Source organism: Saimiri boliviensis, chromosome 4 (assembly GCF_048565385.1).
Source record: "Saimiri boliviensis isolate mSaiBol1 chromosome 4, mSaiBol1.pri, whole genome shotgun sequence".
NCBI lineage: Eukaryota > Metazoa > Chordata > Mammalia > Primates > Cebidae > Saimiri > Saimiri boliviensis.
In genome coordinates, this window is record NC_133452.1 from 81,480,832 (window position 1) to 81,499,532 (window position 18,701).

Genomic DNA, 18,701 nt, shown 5'->3' on the forward strand with positions numbered 1-18,701 from the left:
AATCTTTAAATATGGCCGGGCACGGTGACTTACACCTGCAATTCCAGCACTTTGGGAGGCAGAGGCGGATGGATCACTTGAGGTCAGCAGTTCCAGACGAGCCTGGCCAACACACAGGGAAACCTCAAATCCCATCTCTACTAAAAATACAAAAATTAGCTAGGCGTGGTGGCTCATGCCTGTTGTCCCAGCTACTTGGGAAGCTGAGGCAGGAGAATCTCTTGAACCGAAGAGACTAGGCTGCAGTGAGCCGAGATCGCACCACTGCACTCCAGCCTGGGTGACAGAGCAAGACTCCATCTCTCAAAATAAACAAATAAATTAAAGAACCTTAAGTGATAACTTTACAATGTCACACATGTACAAAAAGGCGGCAGGGGCAGGGGGAATGGAGCCTAGCTTGCATGAGATTTTACTTTCCCAGAATTATTAATCCTGCTTATAAATGCTGCCGACAAAGAGAATTTACAGTAATTAGCTTTAAAACTATCAGTGGGCACTATTAGGGGGAAAATGCCTTTCAGCAAAGCTAGACTTTAATACTTTTCACTGGTTATTATATACTTACTCCACTTACAATTGAAAGACTTCCTATTATGGGTATCTTAGAGAATTTTTTTTATCTCTAAAATAAATCTTTAAAGACCAATTAATAATCAGTGGATAATGCAAAGCACAGAAACTGAGAAATTTCAACAATTTTTTAAAAAATATTAGAATTCAAAGGAAAAAGACTCTAATTTGCCACAGGTATTCACCAGACCTAAGTGGGGAGCTTTCACATTGCACATCCTCCTAGACAAGTCACCACTTGATCTCACAGTTTTTGTTTTTAAGATTATGAACAGCCATCAAATAATTTGTGACAATAAAGTGCATACAGCAAGGGAGATTTTGTATGTGATTACATATCCCCGACATTATAAAGGAAAAGCTTCAATTTGGAGGCTAAATAATAACTGAAAATGTAATCTGCTCTGCTAAAATGGTCAACTATTGTTCTACATTAAAGTCAATATTTTTCCAAACGAAAAATACTGTAATGATACACTCTGTAATGATGTACTCACAAGTTAACTCTAAATATGACCTGTATAAATTGTTTCTTTTTCCTCCTCAAGACAATCCAACTAAAATCTTCACCACAGCCACCACCACCACCTTGAAATTTCAAACCCAGCTGCAGGGCTTGTAATGAAGTCCAAATGTAGATCCAAACTCTCCGATTTTCGTCATGGATGAAATGATTTTCATTATTAGCAAACAGTGTTATTAACATTCCAAATTCTGGTTAGAATGCAGTCACTGGTAAGCAGTGTCCTTGGGCAAGCAAAGAAAAGATCTGAAACTACCCAATGCACAGATTCACAGGAACCTCAGTCCTCTCCCACTTCATCAGGAAGCCAAATAGGGAGTACCCCAAGAAACAGAGGTGAGGCGGTAATAGGGAGAGAAAGGAGAGTGGAAATCATACTCCTCGAAGGGTGAAAGCAAATGAGAAAAGGACTCTGGAAAACCCGCCCCAAAGGGACCTACAATCTGAGATAGATGTACAGGGACAGCTCCTCTACACTAAGGAGATCAAGCTTTGCCACAGAACTGGTGCACCAAGCAAGCAATTACGGGCAGGAGGGGACAACCACCGCCAACCACCCCCTCCCGAACATCTAGCTCAACTAGAAGGGGTCGACGGGGATTGCTCCTCGGAACGTCAACAAAGGCCCCTTCAGTCCTAAGGCGAAACTCGAACAACAAAGGCCCGGAGACAGCTAGGACAGGGCCGGGGATGGGGGCGGGACGGATGAAAGCAGGGGAAGGCAAAGGAATCAAACCAGTGGGGGCGGAGGCCCGTCGGAGTGGGAAGCAGAGGCGCAGAGGCGGGAGCGCGGTAATCCCCAGTGCACAATAAGAGGAGGAGGAGGAGGAAGAAGAGGACCTGGCCTCCATTCTCCTCCTACTCGCTCCAATCCGCACAATCTACATTTACTCAGCGGCGGGGACCGCGCAGTCCCGAGTTCGGGGAAGGAAAGGGGAGGGGGGATTTTCCGCCTTGACCACAACTCCCTTCCCCCAGCCAGGAGCTGCAGACGACAACAACCGCCACAACTGCAGCCACACAAAGGCGCCTTCCTTCTACTCCCGCTCCCACCCGGGCGGAGGCGCCGACGATGCCAAGGCAGAGGCTACCACCTCTCGGCCGCCTGGTGCTCGCTCGCCCTCTTCCCCCTCTAGCTGGGGAAAGGGGGAGGGGACCCCCGCGCGCCCTCACCTGGCACAGCTGCTGACAGTAGTCGGTGGCCGCTTCTACGGCCGGTACCCGGCTCTCCCGCAGCTGTCGCTCCAGCTCCTGGAGCCGCTCGCCCAGGCGTTGCAGCTCCGCAACGCAGCCGCCTTCTCTGCGACTCAACCTCTCCTGCTCGGCCTCCTCGTCCGCCATCTTCACACCCCGCTCCGTCGCGTACGCACCTGGGTCACGTGATAACACAATGCCACGTTCGGCGGGGTCACGTGCCGGGCGTGCTCGCACGCAGCCGAGCACGTACAAAGGGCCCGATGGGGAAGATGGGGGAGGTGGGGATAGTGGCGCGGGAGAGCCCGAGGGAGGTGAAGGCAAGAGGAAAGGGGAAGGGCGGGGTTGGGGCGGTGCGGAAAACCGCGGTTTACTTACCCCGGGCGGGAAGTGGGCAGCGGCGGCCGAAAGGGGCGGGCTGGGGAAGGCCTGCTCTCGGTCACGTGGGCGCCGGGACGGGAAAAAGCCTAGGGAGGGGCGACCCTCTCCGGCGTCCCGATCCCTGCGTGGCTCTCCCCAGTCCCCGAAGTCTTCTACAGACATGTCCTCCTGTTCCGCAAGAGGTTGGCACAGGGAGAGTTCTGAGTGGCCTCGGGCAATGGGTGCATTTGCGGTTGGCCTGTAAGCAGGCCAGAAGCAGAGGAAGAGAGAGAAGGTAAAACCCGCCCATGGACCGCAAGCGTGAGAGCCAAGGCAGAACTGTGAACTGTCAAAATTGTCTGACTTCTCACCAGGCCGGAGAGGAGGGATCTAGTGCGTGAGGTACCAGATCTCGTCTCACTCGACTCTCCTCCTCTTCAGCCCCAAGAACGACTGTCCCCTGGAAACACATTCTCTAGGGGGTGGAGGCAACAAAGGAAAAGAACAATTGGGTCAGAGCAGAATGAGGTTCAATCCTATCTGGAGAACGGAGCAAATTCATAAGAAACATAATTTAAAAGAAGTCAGAATATGAACAGACCAGATGATTTTTAAATCATGAAAACATACAGAATAAGACAAGTGCTAACCAATTACTACTCGGTTTCATCGTGATTTAGACTATACTAGACTCTACGGAAATCACTAATAATGAAAACAGGCTATACGTGAAAGCTCGTGGAAAGAAAGTAGGTCAAGAAAAAAAAAACAGTAAGGACTCCATTAAAAATCATAACGGAGGAGAGGAAATTGATGCTAAAATAAAACAAGGTTGTCGAGAATTATTATAAATACAGCATTTTTTCCCTAATTCTACAAATAGAGGTGGCATTCTGAACCACATTTTACTTACAAGCTGAAAGGAATTAATGCTTGACACTTGAACAAAAGAGTAGAAGAGATACTACAAAAATCCAAGTGCTTATCCCTAAAGTTCTTAATAAAACTAATATTTTATGACTTTTAAAGCATTAGAAGACCTATCTCTCTTGCAGCTGAATGGTCTACAGAAATTCACAAACAATAATGATGAGACACCCAGTCTTTTCATTTACTCTAAGTGAGGTATATTTTTCTAGTGCAAAGCATCTAAAATAAAAATAATTCCCATTGTGATCAATGTCCTCTTCAAGAGATTTTTAGTACTTAATTGAAAGTGTTTTACATACTACGTTGTAAAACACAGAATAAATGTTTTGTAACCTATCAGTGATGGTGATGTTTTTAAAGCGGCATTATATAAGGTGACCAGGCACAGCTAAACCCCTTATGAAAAACAGTATCAGTTAGTATTACATATTAACAAGGTAGAATCTTCAAATATTTAATCTTCAGATGTTTATTCATGGAAGAGACTGAAGTACATTCAAAGGCTGAGATATAATTGTATCACTGAGTTGAAAAAGCAACAATGAAGGCAGCTAATGATTTTTAATATTTGCAGCTCACTTTCCCAAGCTAAGTGTTTTAGATATCCAAACCATGTTTCAACAGTTTATGTTATCTTAGGATTCCAGTGAAAAATATAAAAAGGGAAATATGAGTTTAGCTAAATGTACCAGTAAATCCAAGGACTAGTAAGGTATCACAGGTTAACAAGCTCATTTCCACTTCAAGTATAATGGTTTAGGTTTACACCACACCTAATCTACAGAAAGAAAGAAAAAATGGGGGTTGGGGGGTGGGAGAGATCTATATTCAAATTTTGGTTTTTAACAGAATTGCCTGAGAATATAGGTCATTCCTACTTCTTGCACATGACAACCCTAAAACTAAGGAGACTGGACTAGCAAATTAATTCTGAGCACTATTACTATCTAGTAAATGTCCATCATCATGGACAGCCATGTCTTTTATTTGGTATCTGTGAACCCTACCACCACATCCTCCATTTCTTCTCCTTTGCACACACACAGAAATATAGAGCCTACAGGAAACGTAAGGATTGGGGGTGAGTGGTGTAATTAACACTCTTGTATTGGGTATTGATGTTTGCAGGCACTACTTGGTTTGGGACAAATCGGAGGCCAGTAAGAACTATTCCTGCCTTGAAGAAGCTTACAGTTTTGTGGGAAAATGACAGGCAATAGCAATACGTACAATATGACAAGGGTTCTATTATGGAAATGCATGCCTAGATTCAACTTAGAACATCAAAGTAATCTATACTAACAAGAATGTCCAACGAATCTCTACAGAAGTACAGGCTTTTTTGTTTGTTTGTTTGTTTGTTTGTTTAATTAAATGAGAACGATTGAAAATACTATCCCATGTCAGGTCAACCTTTTCTTGAAGATTTCGGAAATCTCAATCTTGCCAATAGAAAAGGCATGACTACTGTGCCTATGTCCATTTGTTCTTTAGATACCAAACTGTCAGCTCATAGGAACCATTTATACACACACACACACACACACACACACACACTGACACACACAAACACGCACACCCCTACTTACTGAGATGTTCCTGGGGAAATTCGAAGGCCTGTTCCATTGAGAAAACAAAAATAAGCCCCTGGGGCAAAGGACTCCGCATCTCTGGGGAACTGAGTATCCGCGCCGCGAGCACCCGTGCCCATTTTGAACACAACGCGACTGCTATGGACGTGCTATAATCATAGGGACCTTCACTCCCAAGAGACTCGATTTCAGAGGAAATCTGGGAGACAAATTTAGATCCCTACCCCCACCCACGCGATCAATAAAGACGAGGAGACCCTTGGGGGAGGGGACAGATGTGCTTGCATCCGGGCCGTGCGTGCCTGCTTCACCGGTTTTCCCGGCTGCACCGGCCCGCACACGCCGCTGCACTCTTTTTCTGGAATTCTTGAAATAGCAGGGCCTGAGGACAGGAAGGGAGCTGCTGGGTTGTGTCTGCTACAGGAAAGGGGCGCAGAGTTTGTGGGCCAAGCCAGGGATGCAGGGAGCGCGTCGTTAGCAGACGTCGGATAGTTCAGGGCTAAGGCCTGGCAGGTCCTTCCCACCCCAAGCCGAGTACACCCCTCAGCCCCGCCCTCGCCCCAGCACGCCGGGTGAAAGCGTGAGGCCCGGGGGGTGGCGCAGAGCGCGCGCCACTCTCGGGGCGCGGTTTGTCCCTTCCCCTGCCCTCGCCCTGGGCCGGGGAATGGAGAAGGTCCGCAGGCCTGTGGCCAGGGAGGACACCAGATGGGTCCGCTCAGCTCCGCTAACCCAGCCTGCACCTCTCCACCCTTCCGAGGCCCTGCTGGGCGCTGCGCGGGTTGCTCGCGTCCTCCGTTCGGGAGCCGCCGCCCGCCAGCCAGCGACTCTGGCACACAGCAGCTGCAGGCCCTGCGTTTGCCGCCGCGGCTTTTCCACCCAGCACTGAGGATCGAGCCCGCTGCAGCGTGGCTGTGACTCCCAGCTTGGGAGCACAGGCCGCCCTGGGCCTCCAGGCCGAGAGATTTTGGAGCCTTTCCGGGGCGCGGCGGGACTGGGGGCCTCTGGAAACCGACCCCGGGGATGCTGGAGTTTGTCCTGCGGAGGCCGTGGCGCGGGTACTCCTGCCTGATTTCGATGAGGCTCCATCAAGCTACTCTTCCAAAGGGCTGGGCAGCCCAGCCATAAACAGGCAGCCTCTGGATCTCAGACGTGAGGGATGGAGTCTATCCTGGGTTTTGGCCGGTAGAAACCCGCCACCCCCACCCCCAGCCCCAAAGTCTGGGAACCCGTGCTGTGCCCAGAGATGCAAATTGAAAGAGCAAGGGTTAAAGCACTATAGGGATAGGTTAGACACCACACTTTTCCAAGGAAGACATTTTCTCCGAGAGGAACAGCAAAAGGAGTCAATATAATGTTAAAAACATTAAGGCAGGTGCTGTGCCACATACTGAAGTGATTCCAAAAGCAGAGAAAACATTGGACTCACATTTAAGAGGATTAATTGTAGCCCTTGAGTTATTCCCAGGGAGGAAAAAAAAAACACGATAGCATGTATATTTATATGAACAGGTAATTAAATAAGTAGGGATTTGTAAAAACTGTCTATTTGGATAACTTTTTCCTTTGCATTTGAGGAAAAGCCAAATGCAAATAAGGAGAATAACATTTAAAGAAAATCCTTTTAATAGAGCCTCAATTATCCTAACTTCTAATTTAGCCAAGATGAGAATAATTGTGAAATAAAGCAAAATAAAATATTGGAAGCATAAATGGGGTCTACATTGTTCCTTCCCCACCCCCCACCCCCAGACAGAAATCTGGGCCATCTCCGCAATCTCACTGCAATCTCTGCCTCCCGGGTTCAAGCGATTCTCACTCTGTATCCCAAGCTGGAGTGCAGTGGCGCGATCTCTACTCACTGCAACCTCCGCCCCCAGGCTCAAGCCATTCTCCTGCCTCAGCCTCCCAGGCAGCTGGGACTACAGGCAACCACCACCCATGGCCTGCTAATTTTTGTACTTTTAGTAGAGATAGGGTTTCACCATGCTGACCGGGCTGGTTTCAAACTCTTAACCTCAAATGATCAGCCGCCTCAGCCTCCCAAAGTGTTGGAATTACAGGCATGAGCCACCGCACCCCGCCTGTTTCTATAGAGACTCATTGAGTTGGTTCACAGCATTTCTCTGAAGAAGCAAAGAGAAATATTTTAAAGTGCCTTTCTTTTTCTATATTTCTAAATTTTAGTCACTGTGTCTCATTTGCCTCATCAGAAATTCAAGTTTATTTTAAAAAAATAGAGAATACAGCTTTCGTGGCTTTTGGCTTTTTAAAGAAATAATACTGTGGAGATGTGACCATCCTGGAAATTCCCAGGTCTCTTCCCATTTTAGGACATCAGCTTCTTAGTTTTGCTGGTTTCTGTGATTCTTGTAGATGTGTTCTTTAATATAAAAACAACAATGATGTAAATCATATCATTTTGAGTAGTAGTCTACTCATGTATTGGGCTAGAATTGTTCCCACCAAGTGCTTACCCTCTATCACACCTTTACAAAAATGTTCTCTCTCTCTCTTTTTTTTTTTTTTTTGAGATGGAGTCTCACTCTGTCACCCAGGCTGGGAGTGTAGTGGCGTGATCTCGGGTCACTGCAATCTCCACCTCCCGGGTTCAAGCTATTCTTCTGCTTCAGCCCCCTCAGTAGCTGGGACTACAGGCGCCTGCCACCATGCCTGGCTAATTTTTCTATTGTTAGTAGAGATGGGATTTCACCATATTGACCAGGCTGGCCTGGAACTCCTGAACTCAGGTGATCCATCCACCTTGGCCTTCCAAAGTGCTGAGATTACAGATGTGAGCCCAGCTTTACAAAAAAATATTCTCTTACCCCCGTTCCTCTCCTCAAATTTTCACCCTCATGCATTTCTCTGTAACCAGTCTCCTCTACGAAGCCTTCTTTGGTATGCTCTGGTGGAATAAAATCTGGGTGCAACATCTGTAAACAGGGTAGATTTGATTTATTTGTTCTGCTTTTCCTTAGGTTACCTGTCCTACAAATAGTCACTCTCCAAAGCTCCTATTATTTTTTTTTTTTTGCTACTTACTGTATTTTTATTTGGAATCTGTCATTTTGCCTTTTATTAAAGTTAGTCTATAGATGAGCCTTGCTTACCATCCTATAAGCCCTTTGAGGGTAGAGCTGTATCTTATAACCAGCCTACCTCCTCGATAGCCTTTGGCAAGTTGCAATGTAATAAGTAATTGATAAATGTACATTGGAGTAGATTCAATTCTGTTTATATTTGGCAGTCATATATTGATTTATGCTTATCCTCATCATTATCTAAAATATTTTAGACTCTACAGAGAGATCAGAAGCCTTCTAAACTTTAAAACCTTATTTAAAATAGTCTTTAAAATATTTTAGGAGACTTATGATTTATCAACAAAATTATCTATAATCAAAATTATAACACAAGTAAAATCAAAGAAGACAAGACGCATGCTCAGTTATTACAGTATAACAGATGAACTGCAAATACATGGTCTCTAGCTTTCTCTTTCACAAACTTAAGGGAAAAACTCGTGATGAAGCTATTGAGAAAAAAAATCATGTTAAGAAAACTATTGGATAGGAAATTTAGAATCTTTTGAGATGATTTAAAAAATCTATATTGTGACAAAATGTAGGAGAAATGGCAAAATTTTAAAAAGTACAGATTCAGAAGAAAGAAGACAGAATTAGACAACCATAAGTCTAGACTGTATAATCTGAAAGGCCCTGGAGTGATAGAAATGCAGGTTTCCGGGGCCCAACCTCAGTCTACTGAATCAGATTTTCTAGAGGTGTGGCCTGAGAATCTGCATTTAAGTCAAATTCTCTAAGAACTTCTTATACACATTAAGTTTGAGAAACTCTGCTCTAAGATTATTTCTACTTTGAAAAATAAGTCCTTTGTACAGATTGAGTTTTTTCCCTAACATCTAGCTCACTCCCTAATATGGGCCCTAAGTACCTTCCTAGAAATCTAAGAAGAAAATAAACATGAGAGTATCTCGGACTCCGGGTAGGACTTATTATTCAGAGTGGAAATAACCTTAGAGCAGAGTTTCTCAAACTTAATGTGCATAAGAAGTTATTACAGAATTTGACTTAAATGCAGATTCTCAGGCCATACCTCTAGAAAGTCTGATTCAGTAGACTGAAGTTGGGCCCTGAAAATCTGCATTTCTAATTATCACTCCAGGGCCTTTCAGATTATACAGGTCTAGACTTGTGGTTGTCTAATTCTGTCTTCTCTTCACCTTATGTCCCTTTTACCAATTTTACAAAAATTGTCTGAATACTTTCCTTCTGGCTCCATCCAGCAATTGGCATAAGCAACTTTAAAACAATTATAGCTCACTCTTCATAATTTCTTCAGGTCTTCGTAATTATCCCAAGCATTTATTTTATCAATCATTTGGATTATAAGCCCTAGTTCGATGCCTGGCACCTAGTGGGTATGTTCTCAATAGATGTGCATTTTCCAATCCCTTCCTTGTGCATTCTCTAGCAAGCTTACTTGCTAAGCATAATAACGTTATTACTTATTAACAGCTCCAGCAGAAGAGGTATGCAGGGATAGAGAGAAGAGAGTTCAAAACTTTTCCTGCTATGACAAAAGGCACTTTTCTTTTTATATGTGTAAGGATAAATAGAGAGGGAAGATAGTCAGTTAAAATTTTCATCTGTGAGTTCCAAATGTCCATGGTTTCAGTAGTCCCTATAATTAAGAATTAAGTGCTATTTTTTTTTTTTTTTTTTTTTTTTTTGAGATGGAGTTTCGCTCTTGTTACCCAGGCTGGAGTGCAATGGCGCAATCTCGGCTCACCGCAACCTCCGCCTCCTGGGTTCAGGCAATTCTCCTGCCTCAGCCTCCTGAGTAGCTGGGATTACAGGCACGTGCCACCATGCCCAGCTAATTTTTTGTATTTTTAGTAGAGACGGGGTTTCACCATGTTGATCAGGATGGTCTCGATCTCTCGACCTCGTGATTCACCCGCCTCGGCCTCCCAAAGTGCTGGGATTACAGGTTTGAGCCACCGCGCCCGGCCAAGTGCTATTAATTTTTAAATTATGAACATAGTATCTATTTGCAGTAAAAATTTCAAGCAGCAAAGGAAGACATACAATAAAAAGTAAAAATTTTCTTCCTCCATTTCTGACCTCTAGTTCCATCCCCTTCACTACACTGGGGAATATTAACAGTTTCTTGCTTGTCCTTTAAAAATTTTCTTTGTCATACGTAAGTATTCATGGTTATATCAGCTTCTCATTTTCTGAAACAAATCAGCTCATACCACCCATTTTGGCTGCTCTTCACCTTTCTTTTTTCCCTTAACAATTCATTTAGTTTTTTTTTTTTTTTTTTTTTTTTTTTGAGAAGAAGTATTAGCTCTTGTCGCCCGGACTGGAATGCAATGGCACAATCTTGGCTCACCGCAACCTCCACCTCCAGGTTCAAGTGACTCTCCTGCCTCAACCTCCCCAGTAGCTGGGATTACAGGCATATGCCACCACGCCTGGCTAATTTTTTTTGGTACTTTTAGTAGAGACAGGGTTTCTGCATGTTGATCAGGCTGGTCTCAAACTCCTGACCTCAGGTGATCCATCTGCCTTGGTCTCCCAAAGTGTTGGGATTACAGGTTTGAGAGAAATAATATCAGTATTATTTCTTTTTTTCTTTTTTTCTTTTTTTTTTGAGACGGAGTTTCGCTCTTGTTACCCAGGCTGGAGTGCAATGGCACGATCTCGGCTCACCGCAACCTCCGCCTCCTGGGTTCAAGCAATTCTCCTGCCTCAGCCTCCTGAGTAGCTGGGATTACAGGCATGCGCCACCATGCCCAGCTAATTTTTTTTATTTTTTTTATTTTTTTTTATTTTTAGTAGAGACGGGGTTTCACCATGTTGACCAGGATGGTCTCGATCTCTTGACCTCGTGATCCACCCCACCTCGGCCTCCCAAAGTGCTGGGATTACAGGCTTGAGCCACCGCGCCCGGCAATATCAGTATTATTTCTAATGGCTATGTGGTATTTTGACAGTATAACTCAAGATAATTTAATTAGTTCATTGATGAGGTTAATTCCATTTTTTTAAACTATTAAAACGGATGCAGATTCAGTGAACTTCCTTGTGCATATATAATTTTTTTTTTTTTTTTTTTTGAGACAGGATCCTGCTCTGTCACCCAGGCTGAGGTAGAATGGCATGATAATAGCTCACTATATCCCGGATTTGCCAGGCTCAAGCAATCCTCCCACCTCAGCCTCCTGAGTAGGTGGGACTACAGATGTGTGTCACCATGCCTGGCTAATTTTGTTTATTTTTTGTAGAGGCAGGGTCTCACTATGTTGCCCAGACTGGTCTGAACCTCTATGCTCATGTGATCTCCCCCCTTGGCCTCCCAGTGTGCTGAGTTTACAGGCATGAGCCAACTCTCCCAGTTGTAAGGTGTGATTTTAATTGTTAGATGGTCAAATTGCCAAAATGTTGCAGCAACCTATATTAAGAGAGCCTATTTTCCAAAAATCCTTGATAAAACTGTGATTTACAACTTTAAAAATAATTTCGGCTGGGCGCGGTGGCTCATGCCTTTAATCCCAGCACTTTGGGAGGGCAAGGTGGGTAAATCACGAGGTCAGGAGTTTGAGACCAGCCTGACCAACATGTTGAAACCCTATCTCTACTAAAAATACAAAAATTAGCCGGGTGTGATGGCATGCACCTATAATCCTAGCTACCCAGGAGACTGATGCAGGAGAATCACTTGAACCTGGGAGGTAGAGGTTGCAGTGAGCCAAGACTGCACAACTGAACTCCGGCCTGGGCAACAGAGCGAGACTCCCATCTAAAAAAAAAAAATTAAAAAATTAAAAATATAAGTGATTTCATAGTTTTAAAATAATATCTCATTTTGATGAATGTTCTTCAAATTTTGGGCCAAACTGAGCATCTTTTGACTTGTTTGCTGCTACTATTAAGTTTTGAAGGGCATACACAATTAAAATCAGATACTATTTTAAGTGACTATTAACATTAATATAAAATTCCATGAATATACTGTTTGAAATTAATTGTTTATTAACTTTGATGTTAAAATGTATCTTTAAGGGGATAATTTCTTCTTCTTCTTTTTTTTTTTTCTCTTTTTTTTGAGACAGAGTCTCACTCTGTCACCAGGTGCCAGGCTGGAGTGCAGTGGCGTGATTTCAGCTCACTGCAACCTCCACCTCCTGGGTTCAAGCAATTCTCTTGCCTCAGCCTCCCGAGTAGCTGGGACTACAGGCACATACCACCACGCCCACCACGCCCAGCTAATTTTTCTATTTTAGTGGAAACGGGGTTTCACTATGTTGGCCAGGATGGTCTCAATCTCTTGACCTCGTGATCCACCTGCCTCGGCCTTCCAAAGTGCTGGGATTACAGGTGTGAACCACTGCGCCCGGCCTCTTTTTTTATTTTGAGAAACAGTTTCATTCTGTAACCAGGCTGGAGTGTAGTGGCATGATGTCATCTCACTGCAACCTCCACCTCCTCGGTTCAAGTGATTCTTGTGCCTCAGCTTCCCAAGTAGCTGGGATTACAGACATATACCACCATGCCCGGCTAATCTTTGTATTTCTTTTTTTTTTTTTTTTTTTTGAGACGGAGTTTCGCTCATTACCCAGGCTGGAGTGCAATGGCACGAACTCAGCTCACCGCAACCTCCGCCTCCCGGGTTCAGGCAATTCTCCTGCCTCAGCCTCCTGAGTAGCTGGGATTACAGGCACGTGCCACCATGCCCAGCTAATTTTTTGTATTTTTAGTAGAGACGGGGTTTCACCATGTTGACTAGGATGGTCTTGATCTCTTGACCCCGTGATCCACCCGCCTCGTCCTCCCAAAGTGCTGGGATTACAGGCTTGAGCCACCGCGCCCGGCTGTATTTCTTTTTTCTTTAAGGAGAGACAGGGTTTCACCATGTTGGCGAGGCTGGTCTCAAACTCCCGACCGACCTCATGTGATCCTTCTGCCTTGGCCTCCCAAAGTGCTGGGATTACAGGCAAGAGCCACCATGCCTGGCCTAGATAACTTACTCGCTTAAGTCAGTAGAGGAATGTGAAGATAGGGCTAATGTTTATTTCTTTTAAAAATATTTCTGCTAATAAAATAGCCTTTGGGTATATTATTCTCCTTATAAATTAGTGAGAAAAGGTAAAATATGGTACTTATTTTATGCAGAAAATACACAGTGAAGCAAGGAGGCACTTCTTGTGCTTTTGCTTGAGGATGCCCATATCTTGCTGTCATTTTCATTCTACCGTAAGATGTCTTTCTTTGGTGCTCTCAACTATTTCAAGTGTAGAAAGGGACAGAACACTTATAAGCACTCAACTGTCTGGAGCATTGGTATGTCATTTAGAAAGCAAGAACCATTTCTCGCCAAGCACTGATTGGAACAACACAGCAGGGGTGTAAAGCTGAAAGGAAAAGCCATGAGAAATTTGTGTTCCCCTTTTCTGTGAAATGCCTAAAACTAGGACTTCAAAATGAACCAAATGTGTTTCAGATGAATTCTCAAGATTAAAATCAAAACTTTTTTCAACTTCCAATGATCAGTATATGTTGCTCCTCATAGAATTATTAGAAACTGCTCTGTACATATTTATTAGAAGTTATGAGGCTATAACTATGAAAGTTAGTTTTATGACAAACTCAGTCTTTTGAAGAATTTTGCATCTTTCGTCTATTTAAGTGATTTATATGGGAAGTAAAAGACTATTTTTAAAAGGGTAACTGACCACCATTACACCATTACTTCCGTGCATAAGTTTTTTGCACGGACAACTCTCACAATTACTCCAAATATGCTCCCTGCAAAGCATAATAAAAGCAAAGCACATAATTCTGTTAAAGAGGTCTACAGGTTAATACATTTGGCTTTCCAATGTGCAGTGCATGATGCCTAGAAAATTTGCAGTGAGTGCCTTCATGAGTTGAAGCCCAATCCATCATTTCTACCTCTGATTTTGTAAGACTACTTTCTGTACAATTTCTTTGGAAAATAACTTCCTGGTGACACATTTACTGTTTTGTAGAATTGTTAAGTTTCTATTTTGGGAATATGTCTTCTAAGATCCTTAAGACCTGAGTTTGTGTATTGGTTGCTCAAAATATTAACTGATTAATTTTTTCCTTGTTTTTCACCTATAGTAATATAATATGGTCCTATTATATTGGATCTTTGATCTCACTAGAAACTCCTTCAGGCTGTTAATGTTTTTCTAAGTTTCTGCTGTCAATCTTCTCATTATACTTTCTACTTTGGCAAACTCATCTGTCTTTATGGCTTCGATTTTCTATGACTGTGACTCCCAAATCGTATCTCAATCCCAGATCTCCAATCTGAACTTTTGCCTGATTTACAACTTCACATATCTAATTGCCTATTGGACAGCTCCACCTAGATGTTTTGTCAGTGTTTCGATCCCAAAATGAATTTATCAAGGTCCTTTCCCATGCTTGCCCTCACTCAAGCTAACCTTTCTCCTGACTTTCCTGTTTTTGTTCAGGGCACTACTATCTTTCCAAGTTTTAGGTTCCAAACCTTGAGTCCAGCTTTGACTCCTTTTCCTTTTCTTTATATGCCATCAGCTGTTCAGATTTGCCAATGAGATATTTGTATCACTTCTCTTCTCCATCCCCAGTGTCAACCCCAGCAGTTTTCTGGATCTCTCATAGAAAAAGCTTTCTTCATGTGTCTTTTTATTTTCTGGCTCTTCCTACCAAGACATCTTTTAAAGTTAAAATATATTTTAGTTTAAAAATGAGTCTGGGAGGATATGATAAATTACACTAAGTATTGGACTTATGTGGGAGACCAATGAATGGTCTAAATCTTACTCCCCAGAACCTAGAAATACGTTAACTTATGTGGCAAGGAAGAATTAGTGTTGCAGTAGAATTAAGGCAATTATTCTGGAATATCTGCATGTGTACAATGTAATCACAAGTATCCTTTAAATATGGCAGAGTTAGGCAATAGAGAAGGTCAGAATCATTTCATGTCACAAGGACTAGACCAGGCGTCCCCAAACCACGGCCTGTGGGCCGCATTGGGACCCCTGAGGCCATTTATCCGGCCCCCCCACTGCCCTTCAGGAAGGGGCACCTCTTTCATTGGTGGTCAGTGAGAGAAGCACAGTATGTGGTGGCCCTCCAATGGTCTGAGGGACAGTGAACTGGCCCCCTGTGTAAAAAGTTTGGGGATGCCTGGACTAGACCAACCATTGCTAGCTTTGCAGATGAAGTGAGTTCACACACCAAGAAGTACTACAACCTCTAAAAACGGGAAAAGCAAGAAATTTTTCTCCTAGAGCCTCCAGAAGGAATGCAACTCTGCTAAAACCTTAATTTTTAGCACAGTAAGACCCATTTGGCTCTTCTGATATCCCAAGATATAGGATAAATTCATATTGCTTTAAGCCACTTAGTTCAGAGAAATTTGTTACAGCAGTCATAGGAAACTAATGTTAAGTACTAGTGTCATAAAAGGAAGGAAGATATTCTCTAAACTGGTTAATTTTAGTATAATTAGGAAACTTTAAAATGGACATACTTAAGGCAGATGTTAGAAAAATAAGAATAATTTGGGCTGGGCAAGGTAGCTTATGCTTGTAATCTCAGCACTTTGGGAGGGTGAGGCGGGCGGATCACCTGAGGTCAGGAGTGTGAGACCAGCCTGACCAACATGGTGAAACCTTGTCTCTAATAAAAATACAAATTTAGCTGGGTGTGGTGGTGCACGCCTGTAATCTCAGCTACTCAGGAGGCTGAGGCAGGAGAATCACTTGAACCTGGGAGGCAGAGGTTACAGTGAGCAGAGATTGTGCCTTTGCACTACAGCCTGGGCAACAAGAGTGAAACTCTGTCTCAAAAGAAAAAAGAAAAGAAAAGAAAAGAAAAATAAGAATAATTTGATTGATATAATAATTTATCAAAATTAGCTGCTGATATGTTACTGCTGAAGGTAATTAAAAGATGCCACATTAAATAGATAGGAGATCCTTGATTTGGAAAATATTTCCAAATTTGTTGAGTGTCATATAGTTCGAAGGCAAATAAGCCTTTCTATCAAATTCCTTGTGCTCTGTTTTTCTTATTAAAACAAAACTTACTGGAATGATGTATATGCCCATCAGAATGTGTTAAATTCAATCAACATAGTTGTATTTAGAATTTCAGTATCACTAGCTGTATTAGAAAGTTCACCTGTATAACCAGCTTCCCCTGGGGAAGACTGCCTTCCTATGTAATTTGATTTTGGTAGTTAGACAGAATGAGAACCTGGCCTCTTAAAAGCAAGGTATTGATCTGGTTAGAATCTACCTTATTCTTTCTTATTCATGAAAGCTGTTTTTAGTTGTAAGCATGTAAGTTTCTGAAAAATCACCCTATTTTAAAGGATATTAACTAAGGTTTAGAGTGGTGATTGTTACATTAATTTGGCATCTAAATTTTTATAGGTTGCCATATATTTAAGTTTTGTCATATTCTGCAAAAATAATATTAGCCATAGAGAGGTCAAGAAGCTCCTGGCCCACCAGGTACTTGGTAGGCTGAGGTGCATGGATCGCTTGAGCCCAGAAGCTGGAGGCTGTAGTGAGCTGAGATTGAGCCATAGTGATCCAGCTTGGGGAACACAGACCCTGTCTCAAAAAAGGTGGAGAAGGAGAGGGGAGGAGGGGGAAGGGGAGGAAGGCAAGGAAGATGGAGAAGCAGAAGCAGAAGGAGGAAGAGGAGGAAGAGGAGAAAGAGGAGGAAGAGGAGAAGGAAGAGGAGAAAGAAGGGGAAAAAAAAGATATAGATGAAGAAGAAAGGGAGAAGGAGAAGGAGAAGAAGGAGAAGGAGAAGGAGAAGGAGAAGAGAAGGAGAAAAAAAGGAGATGTTATCCCTGGCCTTGAACAGAGGCCTTGACTTTTTATAAACTGCAAAGTTTAAGTGGGCCTTATCCCATTTTGGTTTGTTGGTCTTTCAACAAGATACCTCTAACTCTGATTTACATACCAATGGACAGGAAAAGGGGGTGAGGGGGGTGGCCATAGCTCTCAGAAAACTTTTATGGAAGGGTTTAAATAATTACAGAGTTTAGGCCGGGCTGGGTGGCTCAAGCCTGTAATCCCAGTACTTTGGGAGGCTGAGGTGGGCAGATCACAAGGTCAAGAGATTGAGATCTGGCCAATATGGTGAAACCTCCTCTTTACTAAAAATACAAAAATTAGCTCGGTGTGGTGGTAAGTAGTCCCAGCTGCTTGAGAGGCTGAGGTAGGAGAATTGCTTGAACCTAGGAGGCAGAGGACGTTGCAGTGAGCTGAGATTGTGCCACTGCACTCCAGCCTGGTGACAAAGTGAGACTCTTTCAAAATAATAATGATAATAATAATAATTATGAGCTGGGCGCAGTGGCTCAAGCCTGTAATCCCAGCACTTTGGGAGGCCGAGGCAGGTGGATCACGAGGTCAAGAGATCGAGACCATCCTGGTCAACATGGTGAAACCCCGTCTCTACTAAAAATACAAAAAAAAAAAAAAAAAAAAATTAGCTGGACATGGTGGCGTGTGCCTGTAATCCCAGCTACCCAGGAGGCTGAGGCAGGAGAATTGCCTGAACCCAGGCAAAGGTTGCGGTGAGCAAGATCGCGCCATTGCACTCCAGTCTGTCTTTGTTTTTTTAAAAAAAAAAAAAACAAAAACAAAACTTGAATATCAGTAATAGTATTTAATAAATGTTAAATTTAAAATAATAATAATAATAATAATTATGGAGTTTATGAGCCCATTAAGTTTACTGTTAGTTCTACAGAATTTTCAATTTCTTGCAGAGATTTCTTTCTAAATTACAAAATTTCATTTCCTGCAAATTGTTTTCATTCCATGCAACTGTTAGGAGAAGCAACAAAGGAGAAAGGACTGACAGAGTGCCTACATACATTGTTTATGAGTAACATATAAACAAGGAACAACAAACTGCAGAAGGCCGCAGGAGGCCTCTGAGGAGGAAGGCCTCTCCATGCCTCATGTTCCAATGAAGGATGACCGTGGCTCTGTTACCATAAACATTGTGCTCAAGGACGTAAAACCCCTTCGTAGCACTATGACGTAGCCAGACTTGAAGGCTCTTTGTAAGGTCCACATTCCATCAGCTGTACATAGATAATAGACTAAAGATAACCACGTGTTCTTGTTTTGTGAAACTCCCAAACTGCCACTTACCAATCCTTAGGATGACGCAGCAGTTCCAGCTCACTGATTCACTCTCAGCTCACTCATTCATCCACCATCACTCTGTCCCTACCCTATAGATCAAAGCAATTGTAATCAGTAGTGTGGATAATCAAAGCTCAGGGTCTTCACTGTTTCCTTCAAAGTAATAAGTGATGGCCCCCTGGTCCCACCGCCTTTCTTAATCTGTCTTTTTCTCATTCCTTTCTTGCCACCGAACTTGGGGTACCCACAGGTGATACAGGTCTGGCTCCCTACATTCTGGTGCTCAATGTGGGGCTCAAGG

General features: G+C 43.2%; 1 protein-coding gene across 2 annotated transcripts in view; it reads right to left on the reverse strand.

Moving 5' to 3' along the window:
• Nucleotides 1-3,108, reverse strand: part of ZNF292 (zinc finger protein 292) — a 114,648-nt gene extending 111,540 nt beyond the window's left edge. The window contains exons 1-2 of one of the 2 annotated variants that reach the window (XM_074397718.1): nucleotides 2,669-3,108; nucleotides 2,270-2,466 (exon numbers count right to left, since the gene is read on the reverse strand). In XM_074397718.1, the coding sequence (XP_074253819.1) occupies nucleotides 2,270-2,437 (168 nt within the window). In that variant the 5' untranslated portion in view covers nucleotides 2,438-2,466; nucleotides 2,669-3,108. Of the gene's footprint in view, nucleotides 1-2,269; nucleotides 2,612-2,668 lie in introns of those variants that run through there. The other variant, XM_003922956.3, reaches the window with a different exon arrangement.
• Nucleotides 3,109-18,701: the final 15,593 nt, after the last annotated feature.